Source organism: Taudactylus pleione, unplaced genomic scaffold (genome assembly GCF_031769625.1).
Source record: "Taudactylus pleione unplaced genomic scaffold, aTauple2 ptg000129l, whole genome shotgun sequence".
Taxonomy (NCBI): domain Eukaryota; kingdom Metazoa; phylum Chordata; class Amphibia; order Anura; family Myobatrachidae; genus Taudactylus; species Taudactylus pleione.
In genome coordinates, this window is record NW_028284531.1 from 19,664,279 (window position 1) to 19,687,156 (window position 22,878).

At 43.4% G+C, this 22,878-nt stretch overlaps 1 protein-coding gene across 1 annotated transcript in view; it reads left to right on the top strand.

The window, feature by feature from the left end:
• LOC148523694 (aminopeptidase Ey-like) overlaps nt 1-22,878 on the top strand; it is a 57,625-nt gene that overhangs the window by 12,117 nt on the left and 22,630 nt on the right. Inside the window, exons 8-12 of the mRNA XM_088473018.1 lie at nt 4,539-4,604; nt 8,634-8,699; nt 14,876-15,033; nt 16,305-16,390; nt 22,549-22,682. Coding sequence (XP_088329144.1) covers nt 4,539-4,604; nt 8,634-8,699; nt 14,876-15,033; nt 16,305-16,390; nt 22,549-22,682 — 510 coding nt within the window. The remainder of the gene's footprint in view (nt 1-4,538; nt 4,605-8,633; nt 8,700-14,875; nt 15,034-16,304; nt 16,391-22,548; nt 22,683-22,878) is intronic.

A 22,878-nucleotide genomic window follows, 5' to 3' on the forward strand; every position in this document is an offset into this window, starting at 1 on the left:
AGCACAATGGAATATATTTACATAGCACATGAGAAGCACACAGCACAATGGAGGTTATATACATAGCACATCAGAGAAGCACACAGCACAATGGAGGATATATACATAGCACATGAGAAGCACACTGCACAATAGAGGATATATACAAAGCACATCAGAGAAGCACACAGCACAATGGAGGATATATACATAGCACATGAGAAGCACACAGCACAATGGAGTATATATACATAGCACATCAGAGAAGCACACAGCACAATGGAGGTTATATACATAGGACATCAGAGAAGCACACAGCACAATGGAGGATAAATACATAGCACATCAGAGAAGCACACAGCACAATGGAGGATATATACACAGCACATCAGAGAAGCACACAGCACAATGGAGGACATATACATAGCATATCAGAGAAGCACACAGCACAATGGAGGATATATACATAGCACATCAGAGAAGCACACAGCACAATGGAGTTTATGTACATAGCACATCAGAGAAGCACACAGCACAATGGAGGTTATATACATAGCATATCAGAAGCACACAGCACAATGGAGGTTATATACATAGCACATCAGAGAAGCACACAGCACAATGGAGGATATATACATAGCACATCAGAGAAGCACACAGCACAATGGAAGATATATACATAGCACATGAGAAGCACACAGCACAATGGAGGATATATACATAGCACATCAGAGAAGCACACAGCACAATGGAGGATATATACATAGCACATCAGAGAAGCACACAGCACAATGGAGGTTATATACATAGCACATCAGAGAAGCACACAGCACAATGGAAGATATATACATAGCACATGAGAAGCACACAGCACAATGGAGGATATATACATAGCACATCAGAGAAGCACACAGCACAATGGAGGATATATACATAGCACATCAGAGAAGCACACAGCACAATGGAGGATATATACATAGCACATGAGAAGCACACAGCACAATGGAGGATATATACATAGCACATGAGATGCACACAGCACAATGGAGGATATATACATAGCACATGAGAAGCACACAGCACAATGGAGGATATATACATAGCACATCAGAGAAGCACACAGCACAATGGAGGATATATACATAGCACATCAGAGAAGCACACAGCACAATGGAGGTTATATACATAGCACATCAGAGAAGCACACAGCACAATGGAGGATATATACATAGCACATCTGAGAAGCACACAGCACAATGGAGGTTATATACATAGCACATCAGAGAAGCACACAGCACAATGGAGGATATATACATAGCACATCAGAGAAGCACACAGCACAATGGAGGATATATACATAGCACATCTGAGAAGCACACAGCACAATGGAAGATATATACATAGCACATGAGAAGCACACAGCACAATGGAAGTTATATACATAGCACTTGAGAAGCACACAGCACAATGGAGGTTATATACATAGTACATGAGAAGCACACAGCACAATGGAGGATATATACATAGCACATCAGAGAAGCACACAGCACAATGGAGGATATATACAAAGCACATCAGAGAAGCACACAGCACAATGGAGGATATATACATAGCACATCAGAGAAGCACACAGCACAATGGAGGATATATACATAGCACATCAGAGAAGCACACAGCACAATGGTGGATATATACATAGCACATCAGAGAAGCACACAGCACCATGGAGGATATATACATAGCACATCAGAGAATCACACAGCACCATGGAGGATATATACATAGCACATCAGAGAAGCACACAGCACCATGGAGGATATATACATAGCACATCAGAGAAGCACACAGCACAATGGAAGATATATACATAGCACATGAGAAGCACACAGCACAATGGAGGTTATATACATAGCACATCAGAGAAGCACACAGCACAATGCAGGTTATATACATACAGTAGCACATCAGAGAAGCACACAGCACAATGGAGGATATATACATAGCACATGAGAAGCACACAGCACAGTGGAGGATATATACATAGCACATCAGAAGCACACAGCACAATACCTTGCATTTACACTAATGCACCTCAATTGTCTGCACAGTGCACAGATAGGTGCAGCCTCCATAAATGTAACATCAAGGGGTCTGATCCAGAGATGTATGCTATTCTGCTATTTACGCAGTTGAGCGACTATCAGTTGACTGCGCATGCATCACAGTCGCACTTTGCACGTGCCAAGGTACCTTTGCGATGCTGGTCACAGTGAGGATTTCTTTGCAAAGTGATTGACAATCAAGGACAATTTTGGGAAGGTAACGGGGAGAAGCGGCAAAAAACGCAGACGTGACCCAGCCGTTTTCGGGGTGCATACCCTGCGTTTGCGATCCCATAAACATATAAAATGGTTTCGACGTCTCAGTTCAGGCATGACCATAGGGCTACTCAGATGGGCGGTTATCGAATGGCCTGTGATGGCGGCTGCGTATGTGTATGCACTTCCTTGGATCTGCGAAGCCGCCAGTGGGCGTCTCATTACATTTCCAGCCGGCTCTATGCATTTACATATAGCAGTTACAATTTTCCATTAAATAAACATTTCTGCATTTCTTTAAAATAAAATGCTACTCAGTGTAACCTTATATGTGACTTAATTGTGAGAGTGAGAGGACATTCAGGTTTATTTTTATGATGTTACACTTTGGTGTGTGAAGCTTTGTACTACATAACTTGTAGTGGGGCCTAGAAATGCGCAAGTCCTACAGCATACCTCCCAACTGTCCCGCATTCAGCGGAACAGTCCCATTTTTCTGGGACTGTTCCGCTGTCCCACCGGCGGGCCACAGTGTCCCGCGGTGGGGGGGAAGTTTGGGAGAGCAGTGGGTGTGCAGAGTGCTGGGCACGCCCCCTATAGTGACAGAAACGGGGGTCGCTGTTAGGCTCCGTCCCGGTTTCAAGATGCCACGCCCCTTTTTGAGAAGCCCGCCCACTTTTGGGCACACCCCGCAGGTCCCTCTTCACAGACTATAAAACTTGGCAGGTATGCTACAGTGCATTCTTAATAAGAACTAATCAGCTGTGAAGAGACGTCATACAAACTGTAAATGCACCTGTAATAAAATAGTCCCCAGTGCTCCCGTCCCCAACAAATCCTCCAGCAGCACCAGTGCTAGACACACTGAGCTGGTTTCCAGTGCAACACGGAGACCAAGATCATGGTGTTCTCCTACCACAGCTTAAACAGCTCCAGGCAGGTCTAATTCATTTATTATAGGGAGGTGAAGGTACACAAATCAACATCTCCCCTTTCCTATGGATATCCATTCCTCACTTTAGGGCGCAGACCACTAACCGTCGCATATGTGCGTTCATCCTCGGATGAATGTATGTCTCTGAATCAGGCCCTTGGACCACGGGAATTGCACACTTACCACTCCAGGGGTCTCAGTCTTGCTAATTGTAATATTTAATTCACATTAGTCGCTACCCTATTGGAGCTTACTTTCTAAATTCTCTAACACACACACACTATACCACCATGTTGCCCTGGTCCCCACAGCCCAAAGGAATCATAGACATCACTATAGATGGGGATTTCATGATCATAGCTTCAATAGTCATTTCAGGCGGGGGCTCACTGCCTGTTTTTTATTATTCATTTTATTTTGTGACCTATGCATGGCATACTTGCCAACTCTCCATCATTGTCAGGGAGACTCCCTGATATAGTAGCAATCTCCCTGACTCCCTGAAGAGTCTGCCAATCTCCTTATTGCACCTTACCCACATTATGAAGCTGTTATATTAAAAATAATAAAACAAATATATATATTCAAAGGGGATCATTTCATAATTTCCCTGCATTGGTTACAAGGTACAATGATCCCTATGGCTACATGCATTTTCTGAAACATAGTGTGTTTTCATCAACAAATAGATATTCCTAACTCCTTTGGGACTCATTTACATTTGGATGTAAATCAATGTTATGACATGCCACTCAGATGTAGCAGTACATGCCCACTTTAACATGGGCTGATAGGTGTTGCTTTCACCATGTCCCTGAAATGCTGTTCAAAAGTAGGCAAGTACGGTGCATGGGTACTGTATTTGTCTCATTGGGCTGACATCTGATCACCACCAACTCTGAGCTGGTACAGAGTTCAAGTCCTTTTGCAGAGTGAGAATGGAAGAAACGTGCCAGAACGCTTGATCTCATTACAGTAATCTCTGTACTGCTCTGTAAAAGAAGCGAGTGGTGCACTTACACTGTAACTTTCAGGAACGCCTTCACCCCACCCAGCACCTCCCTCTTTCTGCTCCTCTGCAAATGCAGCCATCTTATTGTGTACATCTACTGTATGTGGCTGAGGGGAAATCTAGGCTCATTTGCACAAATAGAAACATTAACCAGGTCTAAAACTGCATTTGTGCTACATACCGCTGTTTAGTGCCTTGTGAATGACCTCCAATAATAAAGAAATTATTGCAGCTATGCTAACAAACTTTAATTTCATTTTTACTTCATGGTATCATATAATCTGATTCATTTTAGGGTGCATCAGTCATTCGGATGCTGTCCTCGTTCCTCACTGAAGACCTCTTTGTAAATGGACTCAGGGTAAGTATCCCCTGAATATAATATATGTTCACAAATATTATTAGCCTAGTGAGAATGTGAAGGCATGCATGGGTCATTTTATTTGCATGGTATTTAAAAGTACACAAATATTAAATACAATCATGCATTTCTCTATTACAATCACTGTTAAAATACATGACTGAAGAGAAGTCAAAAAGTTAAACAGATCTATTATATAATGGGCCTAATGTCTGTCTTGGTCAAGCCCCTGCCACCTTTCCTCACAGCTCTCACTGGTTGGCTGATAGGACACAGGCCCCTGCTACCTCCCCTAACAGCTTTTACTGACTGCCTGAATGACACAACTCGCTCACAGCTCTCACTGGATGCCTGCCTGCCAGGATAAAGTCCTCCCCTCACAGTTCTCACTGGCTGCCTATTAAGACATAGTCCCCAGCCCCTCCACTCACTGCTCTCACTTACTGCCTGACAGGAAAAAAGCTCCCTGCAATCTCATCTCACAGCTCTCACTGGCTGACTGCCAGGATGAAGCCCTCCCATCCTTTCACAGCTCTCACTTGACAGGAAACAGCCTCCTGTCACCTCCCCTCACAGCTGGATGGTCACACAGCATATTGCCATCTTCCCTGACAATAGACACCAATCCAACCTCTCCTTGCAACCCTCCTTCATTTGTTCTGCAAGTCACACCTAGCAGACTGGCAGGTCAGACAAAAGTCTCACTCAACTAAGCACCACCACAGGGCTGACCTTGGGAGTCTGGAGTTTCTCTGCACTGGCAGCACTTTTGGCCTACCTCGGGCTCTCGATATTGATACATCAATGTCAGTGATATCCACATATCAATATATTGAACAGACTGATATACTTGCGCTTAATTATAAAAAGTGGGGGGGGGAGGGGGAAAGAGACTGGGGGAATGAAAGACAGGGGAAATAGAGACTGGGGCAAGAGGGGGATAGATATATGGGGAGGCATGGGTAAAGAGAGAGAGGCAGGGAAGGCAAGTGAATAGGAAGAGCCAGAGACGGTGTAAGAAAGGTGAAGAGATGGGTACTTGGCCAATGATGGGTCCATGATAAGTATTCAATAATTTGAATAATGTGTCTACTCCTACACTTGCTTGTAAAGGACATAGGAGGCTTGTGACATGAGTGGGATCCATGGCCCGAGTAGGTTATCACATACTGTGAACCCTTTATGCTGCTAGCTGTTGGTGTTGGCCTACTTGAGTCAAAATTAGTGTTTTCACCATGGACCCCTACAAGGAGGTCATGAATGTCATAGCAAGACACTTCCAGGTTTTATCCCTAAATTCACTTTGCTAGAGAACATCTGAGTCAAGAAGGCCTGAAAATCAACGGACAATATACAGATGTAGTCAGTCTGACAGACACCTTATAAAGGGTGGGCAGCACAGGAAATAATCAAGAAGACAAGTAAAAATTAAATAAGCTGATTCTTAGGCCATTGTGCCCAAACAAGTGTTACTCCTTCAACTTTGTAATAAAACCCAACTATCCTAACCCACTACTTTCTGTAAACATTAACTTCCCTCAACTACAGTATACCCTCTCCACACACACCAATGCCTCCCCCAGTCTCGCTCACCTGTTGCAGCTTACTACTCGTGATTGCTAATTGGGAAAACTACATATTCCATAAGCAGCAGCCAAGGAGTGATGGGATTGACAAATAAAAAGCACATGTGGAGTCTGATTGGACCAGGAAAGTGAAAGGACAGTGGAGCACACTGTACTGAAACCTCCAGGTTACCATGGCAGGCAATACCATTCAGTGATTACATGGCTGCCGAGACTAGTTTCAAGCCCTGGTGCTCGTACTTCTTGGGCTCCCTCAAGGAAGCCTGTACAGCTTCTGTGTGTAAAGTTCATCTCAAAAGTTTTTACATTTTAAAAATGTACAGTTTCCATTGATCAGCTGCTCCATAGGGTAATATATGCTATATAACTGATACGTTAGTTTATTAATATCATGTTTTATAGATGTTTACTCTAATCTTTATTACTCTATTCTCTATTACTGAGTAGCTATTATTACTACTTTATGTCATATTAAGGAGTATATTATCACATTCTGTTGTGTTTTTAACTGTATAGCATTATACCCGTTTAAAGTAAGTTGAGATAATAGTAGACAGACTAGAGATCTTTCAGCCAGACTTTAGCTTTAGGATACCAGCCTTGGGTGTGGGTGAATAAGTTACAGTATGTAGGTGAGCATTGGATATTAAAGGGGGGATTTTAATCATTATTAACAGGCCAGGTGGTTTGGATTTGATGAACCCTTGCTCACTCACATGTCACGCAGACTCAGGTGAGTCCTTGGGGTAAATTTACTAAGAACTGAGATTGGTCGAGATGACAATTTCTGGTGAGTTTAGGCATGTTTTTTATCTCGCAAATTTACAAAGGCATACTCTGGTGAGTTTGGGAGAGAGTTCTCTCTTCTCACTCGTAAAACTCGGGTGATATCGCAAACTCGAATCTAATCACTATTGGGCAAACTCAGAAGTACTTTTCACCTAAAAGATACAGCTCGCAAATTTACCAAGAATCGAGATGACAATCTCAGGTGAGATGACAGCAAACTCTCTGCCAAATTGAAGTTTTAAGCACTCACCTCCGGAGCTGCGAGTTTGCCAGAAACATACACATATCAGTGTGATTTGTGTATGTTTCTGCCTGTAAATATTAAAAACAGGGTTATTTATTTTTTTTTAAATGATGTAGGGTCCCCCCTAAAAGCCATAACCAGCCCCGGACTGGTCAGCCAGTCCTGGTTCCTAAAATTATGGGGAACAAAATGAGTAGGGTTCCACCCTAATTTAGGAACCAGCATCTGGCTGCAGGGCTAGTCCTGGTAAATATAGGGGGGAAAAATTGCATAGGGGTTCCCCTATATTTAAAACCAGCACTGGACCCAAAAAGACCGGGGTGTAATGCCACAACCAGGAGACCCTATCACCGTGTCTCCATGGAGAAAGTATTCTCAGCCCAAGGCGGTCAGGCCAAGCCGGGGATCTCAGGGGATGTGAGGACCCCCCAGGAAGGGGTCCCCCTTCTCCCAAAACCCCAGGCTTGGTCTGAAGCCTGAAGCTCTTCCCCACACTCCTAGGCTGTGGGTATGGGGGTAATAAAGTGTAAAATAGAAGTAAACTATTGTATTTTACAGTGTAACTACAGGTGCCAGCATGCCTGCCCTTTTGCACTTGTGGAACTACAAGTGCCAGCAGGCGGCCAGCACCCATACCTCCACTATAAAATAAATAGTTAAATAAAGACACAACGTAGATAGTATACATTTATTACACACCTACCTCAAACACATACTTACCTGTACCAGCCAGTTGGTCCACTTGTCCCATGTACAAATTCATTTGGATGTACCTGCAAAAAAGATCCTATACTCACCTCCATCCTGGCGCCGCTCTCCATAGCATCCAGGGTTTTGTCAAAACAAATAAACGACTTACACGAACCATGCCGAACCAGGACTGGCTGAGCAGTCCGGGGTTGGTTATGCTTTTGGGGGGGACTCTACGTCATTTTTTTTTTACACATTTAACCCATTTTTTACAGGTACAGCACACAAGAAGCCTTCACGTATCTTACTGATATGTGCAGGCTGCTAGCTCAGGAGAGATTTGCAGAGAGAAAACTCTGCAATCTCTGGTGAGTAATCTCATCTAAACTTGCTACTCAGGGGAGATATCTCGATCTGCTTCACCATCGGAAAACTCACTTCCACCTAAACTCACTTCTTAGTAAATTTGCGAGATAAAACCGGAAAAGTCACCCGAGATTCGGCGATGCAAATCGAGATGAAAAAAAAACAAAACTTGATCAATCTCGATTCTTAGTACATTTCCCCCCCCTAGTTGTGATAACAGGGTTCCATTACATTTATAGAGCTGTGAAAAAAAACTTGCTGCAGCAAAAATAATGAATATATATAATCATATTAATCATTCAGATTTGGATACTGACAAAGAAAGAAAATAAAACTTTGTTTTTGTCCTTCTAGACATATCTGAAAGCTTTTGAATATAACAACACCGTGTATGAAGACCTGTGGGTTCATTTACAGATGGTAAGTTAAGAAGCATTATTTGTTATATACAACACAAAAGCTGCATACACACACAACGATTTTTTTAATGAACGATTTTAGTAAACGATTTTTTCCCTTGAAAAAATTAACTAAAATCGTTTACTAAAGTTGTTCTTTTACTAAATGTAATGAACGATTTTTATGAACTACAAACGATTTTTGCATATTAACTTAATGAAAATCGTTGAGTTGACAAGTCTGACTGAACTACAAACTACAAACTACAAACGTGAACGCGCATGAACAATAATCGTTCATCGTTTGACTCAGAAAGTGAATGATTTTTTCAAACGATTATCGTTAAACGATATCGTTTAACGATAATCAATCAAAAAATCGTTGTGTGTGTATGCACCTAAAGAGTGGCTGATATAAAGTGAGCGCTATGCCAGTTTGCATGAAATTGCACTTCACATGCCCAGAACAGAACAGATATGCACCCATATAGATTTCCATGATTGTGCCCCTTACACTTGCCTGTGACAAACAGAACTGGGCGGTATGGGGGCATTCTGATGTTGGGTACAGACGATATGTCTGTGAACGCCATCGTTCACCAACATATAGCATTGGCTTTGCTGCATAGCCGATGGACAAATATGTCTGCAGACATACAATATCTGTCCATAGGCAAGTGTGTAGGGGCGGTCTGCAGACCGCCCAGACACACACAGCTGCAGCCGCGGGGACCCGCTGCCAGACACAGATGATGGCCGTTCAGTGTGTATGAACGACTATCATCTGCAGATACTGTAGATCTGTCATGTGTGTACCCACCTTAACAATACCTACTTGACACTCGTGTGAAGACAATAGCTATAGTTAATTAATCTTATCACAAGTGGACAGTGTAAACAATCACACAGTGAGCTAGAAATACTGAAATGTGCAAACTACAACATAAAATATTGATGCAGAGATAAATATACCTAACATATAAATCCACAGATACTGAAACATTATGAAATATAGCAATATCACACACAGCTTACATTAGGATACAGAATTGGCAAATATTACATAATACATACTATATGTCACCCGGGAAATGGCAAGCACATTATCACATAGAAGTGACAAATATGAACATGAATAGTTCAATTGCAAGTACAACTTCATTCCGAGGCGCATATACATAGAAAGGACACAAGCATGTACATCTTATTCCATTAACAAACCCATAATATATGTCCATCGTCCATCATAAAAAAATAGGAAAGATACTAAGCATACATATTTCATATTCAGGAGGAAAATATCTCCATAAGCAAATGTAAAATGAGGATACAATGGAAATGTTTGGTGAATGTCCCAAGAGTGTAACTACAGTATATGGATGGAACTCACTGCCTTCCCCCTGCATAGGGAAAGTGACGTTCGCCAGATGCGAACGTATCTTCATAGACAGTTCATCAGCACAGCTATGCGGCGAAGGGAGGTGACGGGGGATTTTTGTAAGTAGGGAACAGATAAACATTAGCTTATAAACCTATAATCAGATAAACATTTGCTTATAAACTTGTGCAGTCCTGGAAGGAGCTGGTTTACATTGGAAAGGTCTATACAAGTAACAAGTCTTCCAATCTCCAGTCTGTGACCCACAGGGCAGCAACTGAATATAGGCCCTGATTCAGAGCCGGACGCTCTGACCAGAGCGCTCGCTCTGAATCAGGGCCCACCTCCATAAATATGGAGCGTCCTCCTGGACGCTCGTATAGCTGTGGGTCACCACCCACAACCTATACGAGCGAGCAGGATGATGGTCGCGATGGTCTTGACCATCGCGACCATCGCCAGTGCGAGCAAAAGCCTGCGGTTGAGTTTCTCAACCGCAAGGCCAGGAGTGATTTTGGCTCTATCAGAGCCAAAATCACTCCCACTGACTTCACTAGTGATGTCAGTGGGGCCGGCTTCTGACGGTAGGCGTTCCCTTGGGAACGCCTCCATCTGGCAGGCACGCCCCCGGCACGCCCACCAAAGGGGGCGTGCTGTCAATCAACATCGACAGCACGCTCCCTTTGATCAGACACAACGAGCGAAGGAAAGTCCTTCGCTCGTCGCGTCTCGCGCATGCACACCACGGAGCTCCCTCCGTCGTGCGCATGCGCAGTGCACACCATCGACCCACTTGCGAGTGGACAGCCCCTTGCAACCCCTATATATGCAAACAATTGGGGGGAATTCAACTGATCGCGATGTTCAATAGCCCCGGGAAGCAGTTCCAGGAGCTATTCAATAGACCGTGATATTAGCCCGACTAAAGGATCTCTTCTTGCACCCTCCTGAGGGTGCGAGCAGACATCTGCGGCCAGCACTTTAGTCGGAGAATGCTGGTTCTCGCGACTAAACACCCAGGTAAATTCGCGAGAACCAGCAGTTAAGTTCTTAAAGTCGTATTAAACAGCGCAGTGAATTGAATACCTCCGGGACCAACTTCCCGGTGCTATTCACCTTGCTCTGAATTGAACCGCCAGAAATTTTTTTTTAAATAATTGCCTAATGTCATGAGTAGCAGCGTTTTTTTTAGCATCAGACCACATTTGTACATTGCCTATGTGAGAATACCACTTCCACCTCTCTAATCAGAGTATGCGTCTCACTCTGCATTGCCACATGAGCACACACTTATTTTCTGAGCATGCACAGTCACCCTTTATGGAGCCCAGCGTATCCATTGTCTATCCACCTTGTCTATTGTCTTTTATCTTCTCCAGTCTTTGCTCTTTGTCTGCGTCCCTCTCAAATGATATTCCTGTGCTGTTATCAAAGCATGATGTCTTTCCCATGTATCTACATGGCTGCTGAATATATTTGCTCTTTATAATTGATGATAATAATTAAACCCTGACTGATGGCAAAGGTACCACTAGCGCATGGTAAAAGTGTTGTCAACACATATAAAGTATGCTATTTGCAGACATGCACTAAAGATTGTTGTCAATCTCTGTATGTATAAATTCCTGTAAATAATCTCTGTATTGAAAAGACATCATAATTACGTGAGCATTATTACAAAAGCTGGGTACACACCTAACTGCAGATGATGGTTGTTCATAAACACTGAACAACCATAATCCGTCATCTGGCGCAACCCCCTCCCCGCGGCTTCCACTGAAAGTGTACAGGTGGTCGGCTGATCGCCCGTACACACAGCACAATGGACAGATACAGTATATCTGCAGATATATCTGCCATCGGCTGTGTAGCACAGCCAACGCTATATGGGGTAAATTTACTAAGATGGGAGTTCTATTAAGAAGTGATGTTGCCCATGGCAACCAATCAGATTCCAAGTATTATCTTCTAGAAGGTGCAAGATAAATGAGAAGTAGAATCTGATTGGTTGCTATGGGCAACATAACTTCTTAAATACAACTCCCATCTTAGTAAATTTACCCCTGCGTCTGCATTCACTGGTACACACTGGCTGATGGGCACAAGATATATTGGCCGGTCAATTGATAGGCCAATATACAGTATCTGCCAGTGTGTACCCAGCAAAAGAATGGCAATCCTGGAGCTTGTAACTGTGTGTAATGAATAAATGACCTTTGCTGTAGTAATGTGTCTTTATATAGTCACAGAATTACTATGTATCTTCTAATGTCATTAAAAGAAGCAATTATTGAAACACAACCTCCGTCTTACTTTAACTAGTACAAATATATAATAAAAACTGACAGTTTACAGCAAATTCTTCCAATATAATTTTTCTGTCCTTTCCGTACTCCGGGCCCGATTCAGAGCCGTTCGCAAGCGCTCAGCGCTCACAAGCGGCTCGATGTTAATGCCCTGCGCATGCGCCGCGTCCGGCATGCGCATGCGCGAGCCCCGCTGAGCGACTGAAGTTCAGTCACTATGGGGCTCGCAACAAGACGGGGTGGCTGTCGATGTTGATTGACAGCTCGCCCCTTTTTGTGAACGGGTAGGGGGGATGGCTGCACAAACGCAGACGTTCCCTTAGGAACGCCTGGTGTTTGCTGGGAGTGGTTGCTGACATCACTAGTGATGTCAGTAGTGGACTTCCTGCTCTATTAGAGCAGGAAGTCCACTCGGGCTTGCGGAAGCTAGACCCTACCCCAGGGTCTCGTCGCAAGCCCGATGGTCGCGATTATCGCGACGATCTCCTGGCCGCACGCACAAGCTGTGGGTGGTCTCCTACAGCTTTGCGAGTGGCCAGAGAAAAAAATTTTAATAAAAAAATATGCCAACATTCAGAATGAGCGCCCCGCCAGCAGCCAGCGGCTCTGAATGAGGTCCTCCATTTCTTAGATATTGCACATATTAAAAGTTACAAGTAAACAAAGAGAACAATAAAGATTTGATAAAGTGGAAATTTATAAAGGTGGAGGTGTTTCCCCTAGCAACAAGCAACCAATCAAAATATAGCTATCTTTTTCTAGATTGTAACAGAAATTAGATAGTTATAATCTGGTTGCTTGCTTTGGACAACACATCCACTCTTGTAAGCCTGTATTTTAGAAAATTTACCCCAAAGTTTACCGTGTCTAAATGCTGAACAATTTTTTTTTTTATAAGCAAAACAGGATCTTTTTTTTGTTTAGGTCACAAAAGAACATCCAATAACTGCGTTACAAAAAGAACTGCCTAATATTGTGTTTTTACAACGAAAATTCTGCTATTCACCACTTAAAATTCATAATGTAATGCGGGGCAAAGAGGGTGCCATAAAACAGCCGATCCGATGGATTGATACGATTTGGCTGCTATATCGCACCGTGTATGGCCATGATATCAGACAAAGCGCGCTCCTGTGGGGTCGTATATCACACCCCCAGATCTTACTGCAGGATAAGTCGATCAGGGGATGCGATTTGTGCGATCCCATGCAGCACTATGCGGGAGGAGGAGGAGGGAGCCGGCATATCGGGCAGTTGGCCACTGTGTGTGGGGACCACCCGATATGTTGGACGTCGGATTCCCCGTCGCCTGGCACGGTGCCATCGCACCATGTATGGTCCGCATAAGGCATACTACCTAATTTATAACAGCCCACATATACTGTTACACATAGGGTCGTATTCAATTAGATGAGAAAAAGTGCCATTTTGCTAAAAGTTTTCGTCGATTTGGACTTTTCGCATTGTTTCAAAGTATCACCGTATTCAAATACAGGTCGTTTTCGCGTAAGCGGAAAGTCAATGAAATGTAATAGGCGAAAAAGATTCACCTCTGAATAGTAGGTAGGAGAAGTGCAGCATTTTTATTTTGGGGTGTAAAGGTGGGACAGACCCCTTGGGACAGCCCCCCAAAGGACAACTATGTCAATAAATCCCAGAAAAAAACTTAAGAACACCCCAAAAAAGTACTTTGAATTTGGGGGCGAAAAACTACAAAGTGGGGGGACAAGCATAAAAACTAGCGAAATAGACTTTTTGGGGGTCTGCAAGGATGAGTCAAGTGTTTTGAGGATTGCAGGTGCTTGCAACAGGTGCGTTTTTCATGGTTTTTTTTACTTCACTTTAGAGACTTAAAATAAGCTAGCACCCATTTTCAAGTACCCCAAATTTGGCAGGACTACTATTTTACCAGAAAATACTGCTTAATGCCATTCTTCACCACTCGTGCAAAGACGCTTATAAGAAGCTATTGAAACAACTTAAGTACCCCAAATAGCTTTATTAGGGCTATTCAGGCACATCTACATTGATCCCCAATGTTAGAGCATCTTTTTGGGGGGTTCAGGCTGAGTTCCCATATCTGACAGCACTTTCCGCATGTTCTGAATTTGCCGCTTGCTGTTTTCGTGCAGTTTGGAATTGAATACGGCGAATAGTGGGGGCGCGCAAAACACGCAATGTCTGCGGAAAGTTGGGCATGTGAAACTTTATCGCGGGTGTGAAACTAATTGAATACGGCCCATAATCTGATACAGAAAGCGCAGAGGCGATGACCGGACCACCTGTCCTCTGCTTAGTTGCTGTAATATTTCTAGCACATCCTAGTGTTACTGAGTGTTTGGAGTAAGCGGTCATTTGAAAGCTTTAGACTGAGGGTTTATTGTATTCAGTTTTCCTACTACAAGCATTGCAATGACATGTTACGGGGTTGTTTTAAGAATGCTCAAAGTGGTTACTTTGTTTATTATAAAATGTATATTTAAGTTAACACATCCTCTTTTCTTTATGTACTAGGCCGTTGACCAAAGTTCGTTGGAACTGCCAAAAAGTGTAAAAGAAATTATGAACACATGGGTCTTGCAAATGGGGTTTCCAGTGGTGACTATTGATACAACAGTTGGAAGACTAGAGCAAAAACACTTTCTTCTAGATCCGGAAGCAACGATAAAAGGGTATGATAATCATAATTAACTGAAATAAGATGACTAAATGTGAAATATTATTTAATCGTAGTATAGAAAATGCTCTACAGAAAACTTTAGGCCTGATGCACATTTGTACGCTGATGCTCCCGCAGCTGCGATTTCTGATAGCTGTAGATGTGCGAAAATCTACTAATGCAACAGCGGCCAGGACTAGTACTGAGACGCCCACCTCAGCCATTGCAGCTGTCTGCAACTGCGTACACATACACAGCATCAGACGCAGATCAGGCAAACATCAACTCCTTGAGTAAGTCTATGGTCACTCAGAATGGCCACCGTAACCGAGACGCCGAGTATGGGATCGCAGATGCAGGATGTGACACGCACCCAAAGCATTCCAGATACGCCTGCGTGTGTAGCTGACATTTCCCAATGCCTCCCCCAAATGCTCCCAGCCTGTCACTCTCACTGCACATAAAGACTACTATAATGTACCTTCACACATGCGCAGTGCGACTCAGCACTCCATTTGCGAAAACATCAGCATAGAGTAGAACTATGAATCAGGCCCAACAATTATCATTATTATTATTATTAATAATAATAATAATAATAATAATAATAAATAACTTTATTTATATGGTGCATACACACTAGACGATATGCTCCCTGAGCGATATCGTCTAGTGTGTCCCCGGCAGGCTGTGCGCAATGTCGTTCATGATGACATTGAGCACAGCCGCTGAACGATATCATTAACGATATCGTTCAGCGCCGGGCTCTCTCCCCCATTCCCCAACATGCAGCAACCTGACGACGTCGTCAGGTTGGCCTGCATGTTAACCCGATGAACGATAATGACGAACGACCCGCGGGAACGCGCGTCGTCGTTATCGTTCATCGTTTTGGTGTAAAGAATGGACGATAAAGAGCACGACTGAACAATAACGATATCGTTATCGTTCAGTCGTCCACTTTAATCGCCCAGTGTGTACGCACCAATAGAGCGCCATACAATTCATCACATGTAACTGTGCAGTGACTGTGTGTATTTACTAGACATGAAGAAGATAACTACAGTATGCTTAGCACATGTTACATACACCAAGAAGAATTTAAAAATAAAGATAATGGATTCTGGTCTTGCACAGAAAGTTTTGGGTAAAATCAGCATCAGACAGATTGTATATGATTGGTGTTATGCTATATCCAGTGTGGTAATTTTATTTTATTTACAAACCAGTAAATTGTTGTTCTGTCCCCTTCATGTATGATATATTCTGCTAAACTAATTTCAGCTACACATGGATTATACCCATCACATACATTAACAACAATAATGGTTCTTCCGAACAAGGAAACATCTGGCTTAGTCAAAAACTCGGTATGTTGTATATTCTTTATTTATTGAAGATGTAAATGTCATTTATCTGTGGTTAATCCTAGCAATTCAGTTGAATGTGTTCATTGTTAATCCTCAGTTATTTGGTGGTGGTGGTGGTGGTTAGGGGGGAGTAGGGGGTTACATATCTTTTTAACATGTTTTTCACTGAAATCAACAGTGATTTTCTTGGGAACAAATTTTGCATCTGCCTGACATTGCCACAATTTGAGCTCATTTGATGCAACTAAACTAAATGAATTTAATAGAACTTTATTAAACATATAATAAAGTTCACACCTCCACTCCCCCGTTTTTAATGGCTAGCCCCTGTCACCACCCACAAATGGCTTCTGCTGTCACTCACTCTGCTGGGCAGTCTATGTGCAACGAGCGAACGCTTCCCGATCGCTAGCATTGGTACGCGCAATGCGCTGCGTATGCATGCATAAAATGCGAAAATCGGCCAGGTACGAGCGAACACGTACAAGGAAGGCAGCCTACACTGTCTCTCCTGCCACACACAGAGTTGGTGCTTCATTCTGTCTGCACCTTTATATCTATTCAATAGACCTATTAAGGTTACCCGAAATAAACATCTCTATCTTGGACATTAATGATGCTGTATTCCTATAGTAATTTAGACTAGAACAGCTTTGAAAACTACAAAAGTGAATCATTAATCATGATAGCAGTAATGATCTCTGACTGATACATTTATATTAGTAGATGTGACCTTTTATACTGTTGGTTATAATTTCAACATCCACATTATGAGCGGTATCCAATTAGCCCCAAACATTGTTCGGGCGCTAATTGATCCCCGATGTTTATTTTCACCCTATCCTATTATTTCGGTCGAAATAATAGGATAGTTCTCCAGAAAACAAATAGTTGCTGTGATAACCTTGGTGATCTATGTGTTTTCGCCTTTTTTCAGGTGAAAAAACGGCAATTATCATGGATTCTTTTTCAGGACACATCAGGTCCCGGAAAAAAAACCCCGATAAGTGCCAGCGTTGAGGCGACCTCGGGGCTAATTGGATAGCCCTGGGTGAGGTAATTAGCCGCGGTAAATTAAATTTGAAACAACTGGATGTTTGTGTAAAGGTAAAAGCCTGGGCGACCGCGTGTATCTGATGAACAAGTGGAGAGCGTTTGTGTCATTTATCAATGCTGCCCAAAGAAATTCAACAGTGACAACTTAAATTTTTAACAAGATGGAGCACTGCCACAATTTCACCATGAAGTTAGAGATTACCTTGTTGAAACACTTCAACAGCACTGGATTGGCCATGCAACAGATCACAAAATGTCTCTCCTACGGCTACGCTGGCTACCACAAAGTCCCGATCTTTCAACCTGTATTATGTGGATATGTCAAGGGCAAGGTCTTCACCCCTCCCCTTCCTGATATTCTCGATGATATGAAACAAAGTATCACAACAGCTATTGATGGTTGATGCAGACATGTTAACCACAAGAAAATGACTACTTTGTTGATATTTGCTGTGTGTCTCATGGTACACACATCGAATATCTGTAAGTTGCTGTATTAAACTTCCATAGTTCCTCTACAAAATGGTGTATGGTGCGTGTCATTATCATAAATAGTTATTATTTTATAAATTGACAAATCTATCTATTTATTTTGTACTAACCCTCTTTATTAAGTTTAAAATCAGGAATATTCTGCCAAACTAAAAGGATTTCCCCTCTGAATAGGCATTGTTTTTTTTATAATATTCCTATAAGTATAGATGTAATGAACTGTGTATACTAATACCTCTTTTCCACCAAAAACCCGAGTCCCACCTGGATTTTCAGACATGGTTCCAACCCAGGTCAGACACCGTTTACACAGCACCATCGATCTGGGTTATTCACAGATCAGCTCCGTTCACACTGAACCTGGGTCTGCCCTGCTAAACTTGTGAGGTCATAAAAAGTGGGAGGTGACTGCTCTACAACCACCAATCAGCTAATTTTAGGCATGACAGAAGTCGGGTAACCTGAGTTGCGCCGTTTACACTGCACCGTTACCCAGGTCCATCCTGGGTTTGACCCTGGTAGCTACTTGGGCTGGATTGCCAGCTCACTTGACCCGGGTTTTTTATTCAGGGACCCTTTTACACTGAGCTGTGACCCAGGTTTTGCTCTGGTGTAAAAGGGGTATAACATTGCTCAATAAAACAGAGTGGCAATTGTGACAGAACGGATACAGCTACAGACATTTACATTGGGACTCAGGCCCTGATTCAGAGCTCTGAATCAGGGCGTTTTTTTTTTTGGACCCGGCCTCCTGGCCGCTCGCATAGCTGTGAGTGGCCAGGTGATGGTCGCGATGGTCGCGACCATCGGTCTTGCAACGAGACTCTTGTGGTAGGGTGTCGATCCTGCAAGCCCCAGTGAGCTTCCTGCTCTAATAGAGCAGGAAGCTCACTACTGACATCACTAGTGATGTCAGTAGGGCCGCCCCAAAAACGGCAGGCGTTCCTTCGGGAATGCCTCTGTTTGGCCAGCCACCCCCCTCCCCGCCTACAAAACGGGACGAGCTGTCGATCAACATCGACAGCCGCCCCGTCTTGTAGTGAGTCCCGCAGCGAGTGATTTCTTGCTCGCTGCAGGGTTCACGTACGCGCAGTACCCGGCCATCGACCCGCTTGCGAGGGCATAGCGCTCGCGAGCGGGTCTGAATCAAGCCCTCAGCTCACTAAAACAAAGTCCTAGTTTATATCTGTTTCTGCAAATTATTATCTGACATTCATTGATTCTTTATACATATACACATTTGTAATAAACATACCTATTCTGATTATTGCACATGCTAAAATATGCCTCTTTCGACATTATTAGATACTTTGGCCCTGATTCAGAGCCGGACGCTCTGACCAGAGCGCTCGCTCTGAATCAGGGCCCACCTCCATAATTATGGAGCGTCCTCCTGGACGCTCGTATAGCTGTGGGTCACCACCCACAGCATATACGAGTGTGCAGGATGATGGTCGCGATGGTCTTGACCATCGCGACCATCGCCACTGCGAGCCGAAGCCTGCGGTTGAGTTTCTCAACCGCAAGGCCCGGAGTGATTTTGGCTCTATCAGAGCCAAAATCACTCCCACTGACATCACTAGTGATGTCAGTGGGGCCGGCTTCTGACGGTAGGCGTTCCCTTGGGAACGCCTCCGTCTCTGAGGCACGCCCCCGGCACGCCCACCAAAGGGGGCGTGCTGTCAATAAACATCGACAGCACGCCCCCTTTGATCAGACACAACAAGCGAAGGAAAGTCCTTCGCTCGTCGCGTCTTGCGCATGCGCACCATCGACCCACTTGCGAGCGGACAGCCGCTCGCGAGTGGGTCTGAATCAGGCCCTTTGTTTTCTATGAGAGGCATTCAGCTATAAATGTAACAATTAATCAATGTAAAGGCCCCCATACATCAGCAATTGATTACAGCAATTCTGCAATTTGCAATCAATTTTATATAAAAATCTTTCCCTTTTTCAATCGATTGTGGCAATGCTGCAATCTGCAATCGATTGAAAAAGGGAAAGATTTTTATACACAATCGATTGCAAATTGCAGAATTGCTGCAATCAATTGCTGATGTATGGGGGCCTTTACTTAATATCTAAAACACATTGGGGCAGATTCAATCAGCTGCAGCGTTAACAATTAGTGCCGCTACCCTGTGCAGTTTTTTCCTCACAGCCTCAGGACACTTACCCTAGAATTTACAGTTTACCCCATGTAGCGCGCAGGGAAATTACCTAATAATTGAAGCGAGACACTGCTGCTAACTGAATCTGCCCCATTGACTGCAGTACAGTATTTGCTAAAAGAAACAGGGCCTGATTCAGACCCGTTCGCTAGATGCGTACGCTCGCTCCCAGTGTATGCAAATTCGGCTAAGTGATGTCAAGGCAGGCGATCGCACGGCAAGGCATAAGCATGCCCACTATGTTTTGGCGTGCGATCACCCTGTGTATGCAGATGCACACCAGCCTGTCTTTAGATGCCCACTAGCGTACGTCATCTCCAGGAAGTGTATACAACCATCGGTACATCGAGTACCGTCAAAAGTGAATGCAGCGCTTGTGGCTGACTATACCCTACCACAAGCACTGCGAGCACTTTAGTGTATAATTCAACCAGGTGATGTGTGCTATGATGCTGCCTGTTAATTATGCACGCTCTGAAACGGCGTTAAGATGCTCAGGCACGCCTGCGTTCGCACCTCCACATTCCCCCGTTTCCAGTGGCCTGCCCCTGTTACCACCCACAAATGGCTTGACCTGTCACTCATTCAGCTAGGCTGTCTATGCTGGGCGAGCGTTCGCTTTCCGATCGCTCGTACTAGTTCACGCAATCGCACTGCGATGCATATGCATGCGCACATTGCAAACCATTGTTAGCTACGAGCGATCGCTTGATAGCGAATGGGCCTGAGTCAGGCCACAGTTTTATCTTTAACAACAACTTTATTACACTGTAACTGATACAGGAGATGTATTGTACATAAAACACATGTATCCCTTCCCTAATAAATGAAAATAAGATTTATCCAGAATACAATTAAAATTTCCATATCATAATTTTAATTACTTTTCTTATGTTTTTAATATTTCTATATGTTTTTAATATTTTGCTGCTATATCATTTATTAATAATATAAGTGGTACACTATATCAAATATTTTATTATTGACATAATAAAGGTTCATTTTTAAGTTTAATTGTTGATTTGAGTAACTCTTCTTGATGTATCCCATTCCCTCTTTCCTTTTTTCAGTATATCTTTTAAAATGTGTCGGTTAGTAATGAATACATTCTGTGCGCCAACTAGGAGATCTGAAAAACATGTACTGTTAGGTGTAAGTGAGGACTGGAGTTGTAAAACACTGGGCTACCTCATGTGTAGGGCATGAGAACCTCTTACTTCTAATCCAGAGGCTCCCAAACTTGATCCTCAAGGCACCCTAAAGCTGGCCACACACTAGACCAACTTTCATCCAACCATCCAACTAGTTGATTGGTTGGAATAAAAGTCTGGTAAAGTATGGGAGTAACTGATGATCAGCAATTTGCTCCTAAATGCCAGAAAACAGTTGAAAATGGTTGTTCAGACAAGTTTGTTAAATTTTTGATCTAAACAATTTGTTCAAACAACAGTTTTTGTCCATTTTCCGGCTTTTGGGAGCAAATTGCTGATTGTCATTTGCTTTCATACCTTACCAGATTTTCATTCCAACCAATCAACTAGTTGGATGGTTGGATGTAAGTTGGTCTAGTGTGTGGCCAGTTACAAGGCTATCCATGCTTGCCCACAGGGGACTTAATTAGTACCTCAGTCAATTTGATTTGACCACCTGTGCTCAATCATGGATATCTCTAAAACCTGAACTTGTGGGGTGCCTTGAGGACTGCATTGAGAACCTCTGTTCTAATCCTATAGCCAAGATCTTTAGTCCCTACACAGTATGATTACATAGTAATTAGTAATATGATTCATTAACCTTTGATAAACAACAAACATAGGGCCTGATTCTGACCCGGTCGCAAGCGCTGTGCGCTCGCAACCGGGTCGATGGTGGCCCAGAGCGCATGCGCAAGACGGAGCCGGCTCCGTCGTGCGCATGCGCGAGACCCGGATAGCAATGGGCAATCCGTCGCACCAAAGGGGGCGTGCTGTCGATGCTGAGTGACAGCACGCCCCCTTTGGTGGGAGGGCCAGTGGGGTGGCTGCCCAAACGGAGGCATTCCCATGAGAACGCCTACCGTTTGGGGCCGGCCCCACTGACATCACAAGTGATGTCAGTGGAGAGATTCCGGCTCTGTTAGAGCCGAAATCTCTCTGGGGCTTGCGGCAACGAGACCCTACCACAAGGGTCTCGTCGCAAGCCCGATGGTCGCGATGGTCTTGAAAAAAAAAAGACCGGCCCTGATTCAGAGCGAGCGCTCTGTCAGAGCGACCGGCTCTGAATCAGGCCCATAATTCAAACCTGTAGATTAATATGCTCTATTACAAAGATTCCTTGATCTCCGCAGTAGCTTTTTTTATGGGTGTGGTGTCAGTTTAATAAATTGACAAAGTGCTATCATTTCTGTAATTTGTTTAACATTTCTAATAATAACTAATTTTAATTTCTCTTCCATTTCAGACATACAAGAAAAATTAAAAACAGATGGAAAGAGCTGGCTCCTGGCAAACCTCAATGTAACCGGATACTACAGGGTTAACTATGATGAAGGAAATTGGGACAGGTTAATAGCGCAGCTGAACACTGATGTTTCAGTGAGTACAAGATATCATGTGAGAGAGAGAGAGAGAGAGAGAGAGAGAGAGAGAGAGAGAGAGAGACATTAATTGTAATATAAGCAGACCCTTTCAAATACCGATTGCAAAATACTCACTATAAGACAGCGCTCTAAGAAAATAAATAAATAGAAACAGCTCTATATGAAAAACTATTATGCGACCCTGTAAGAGG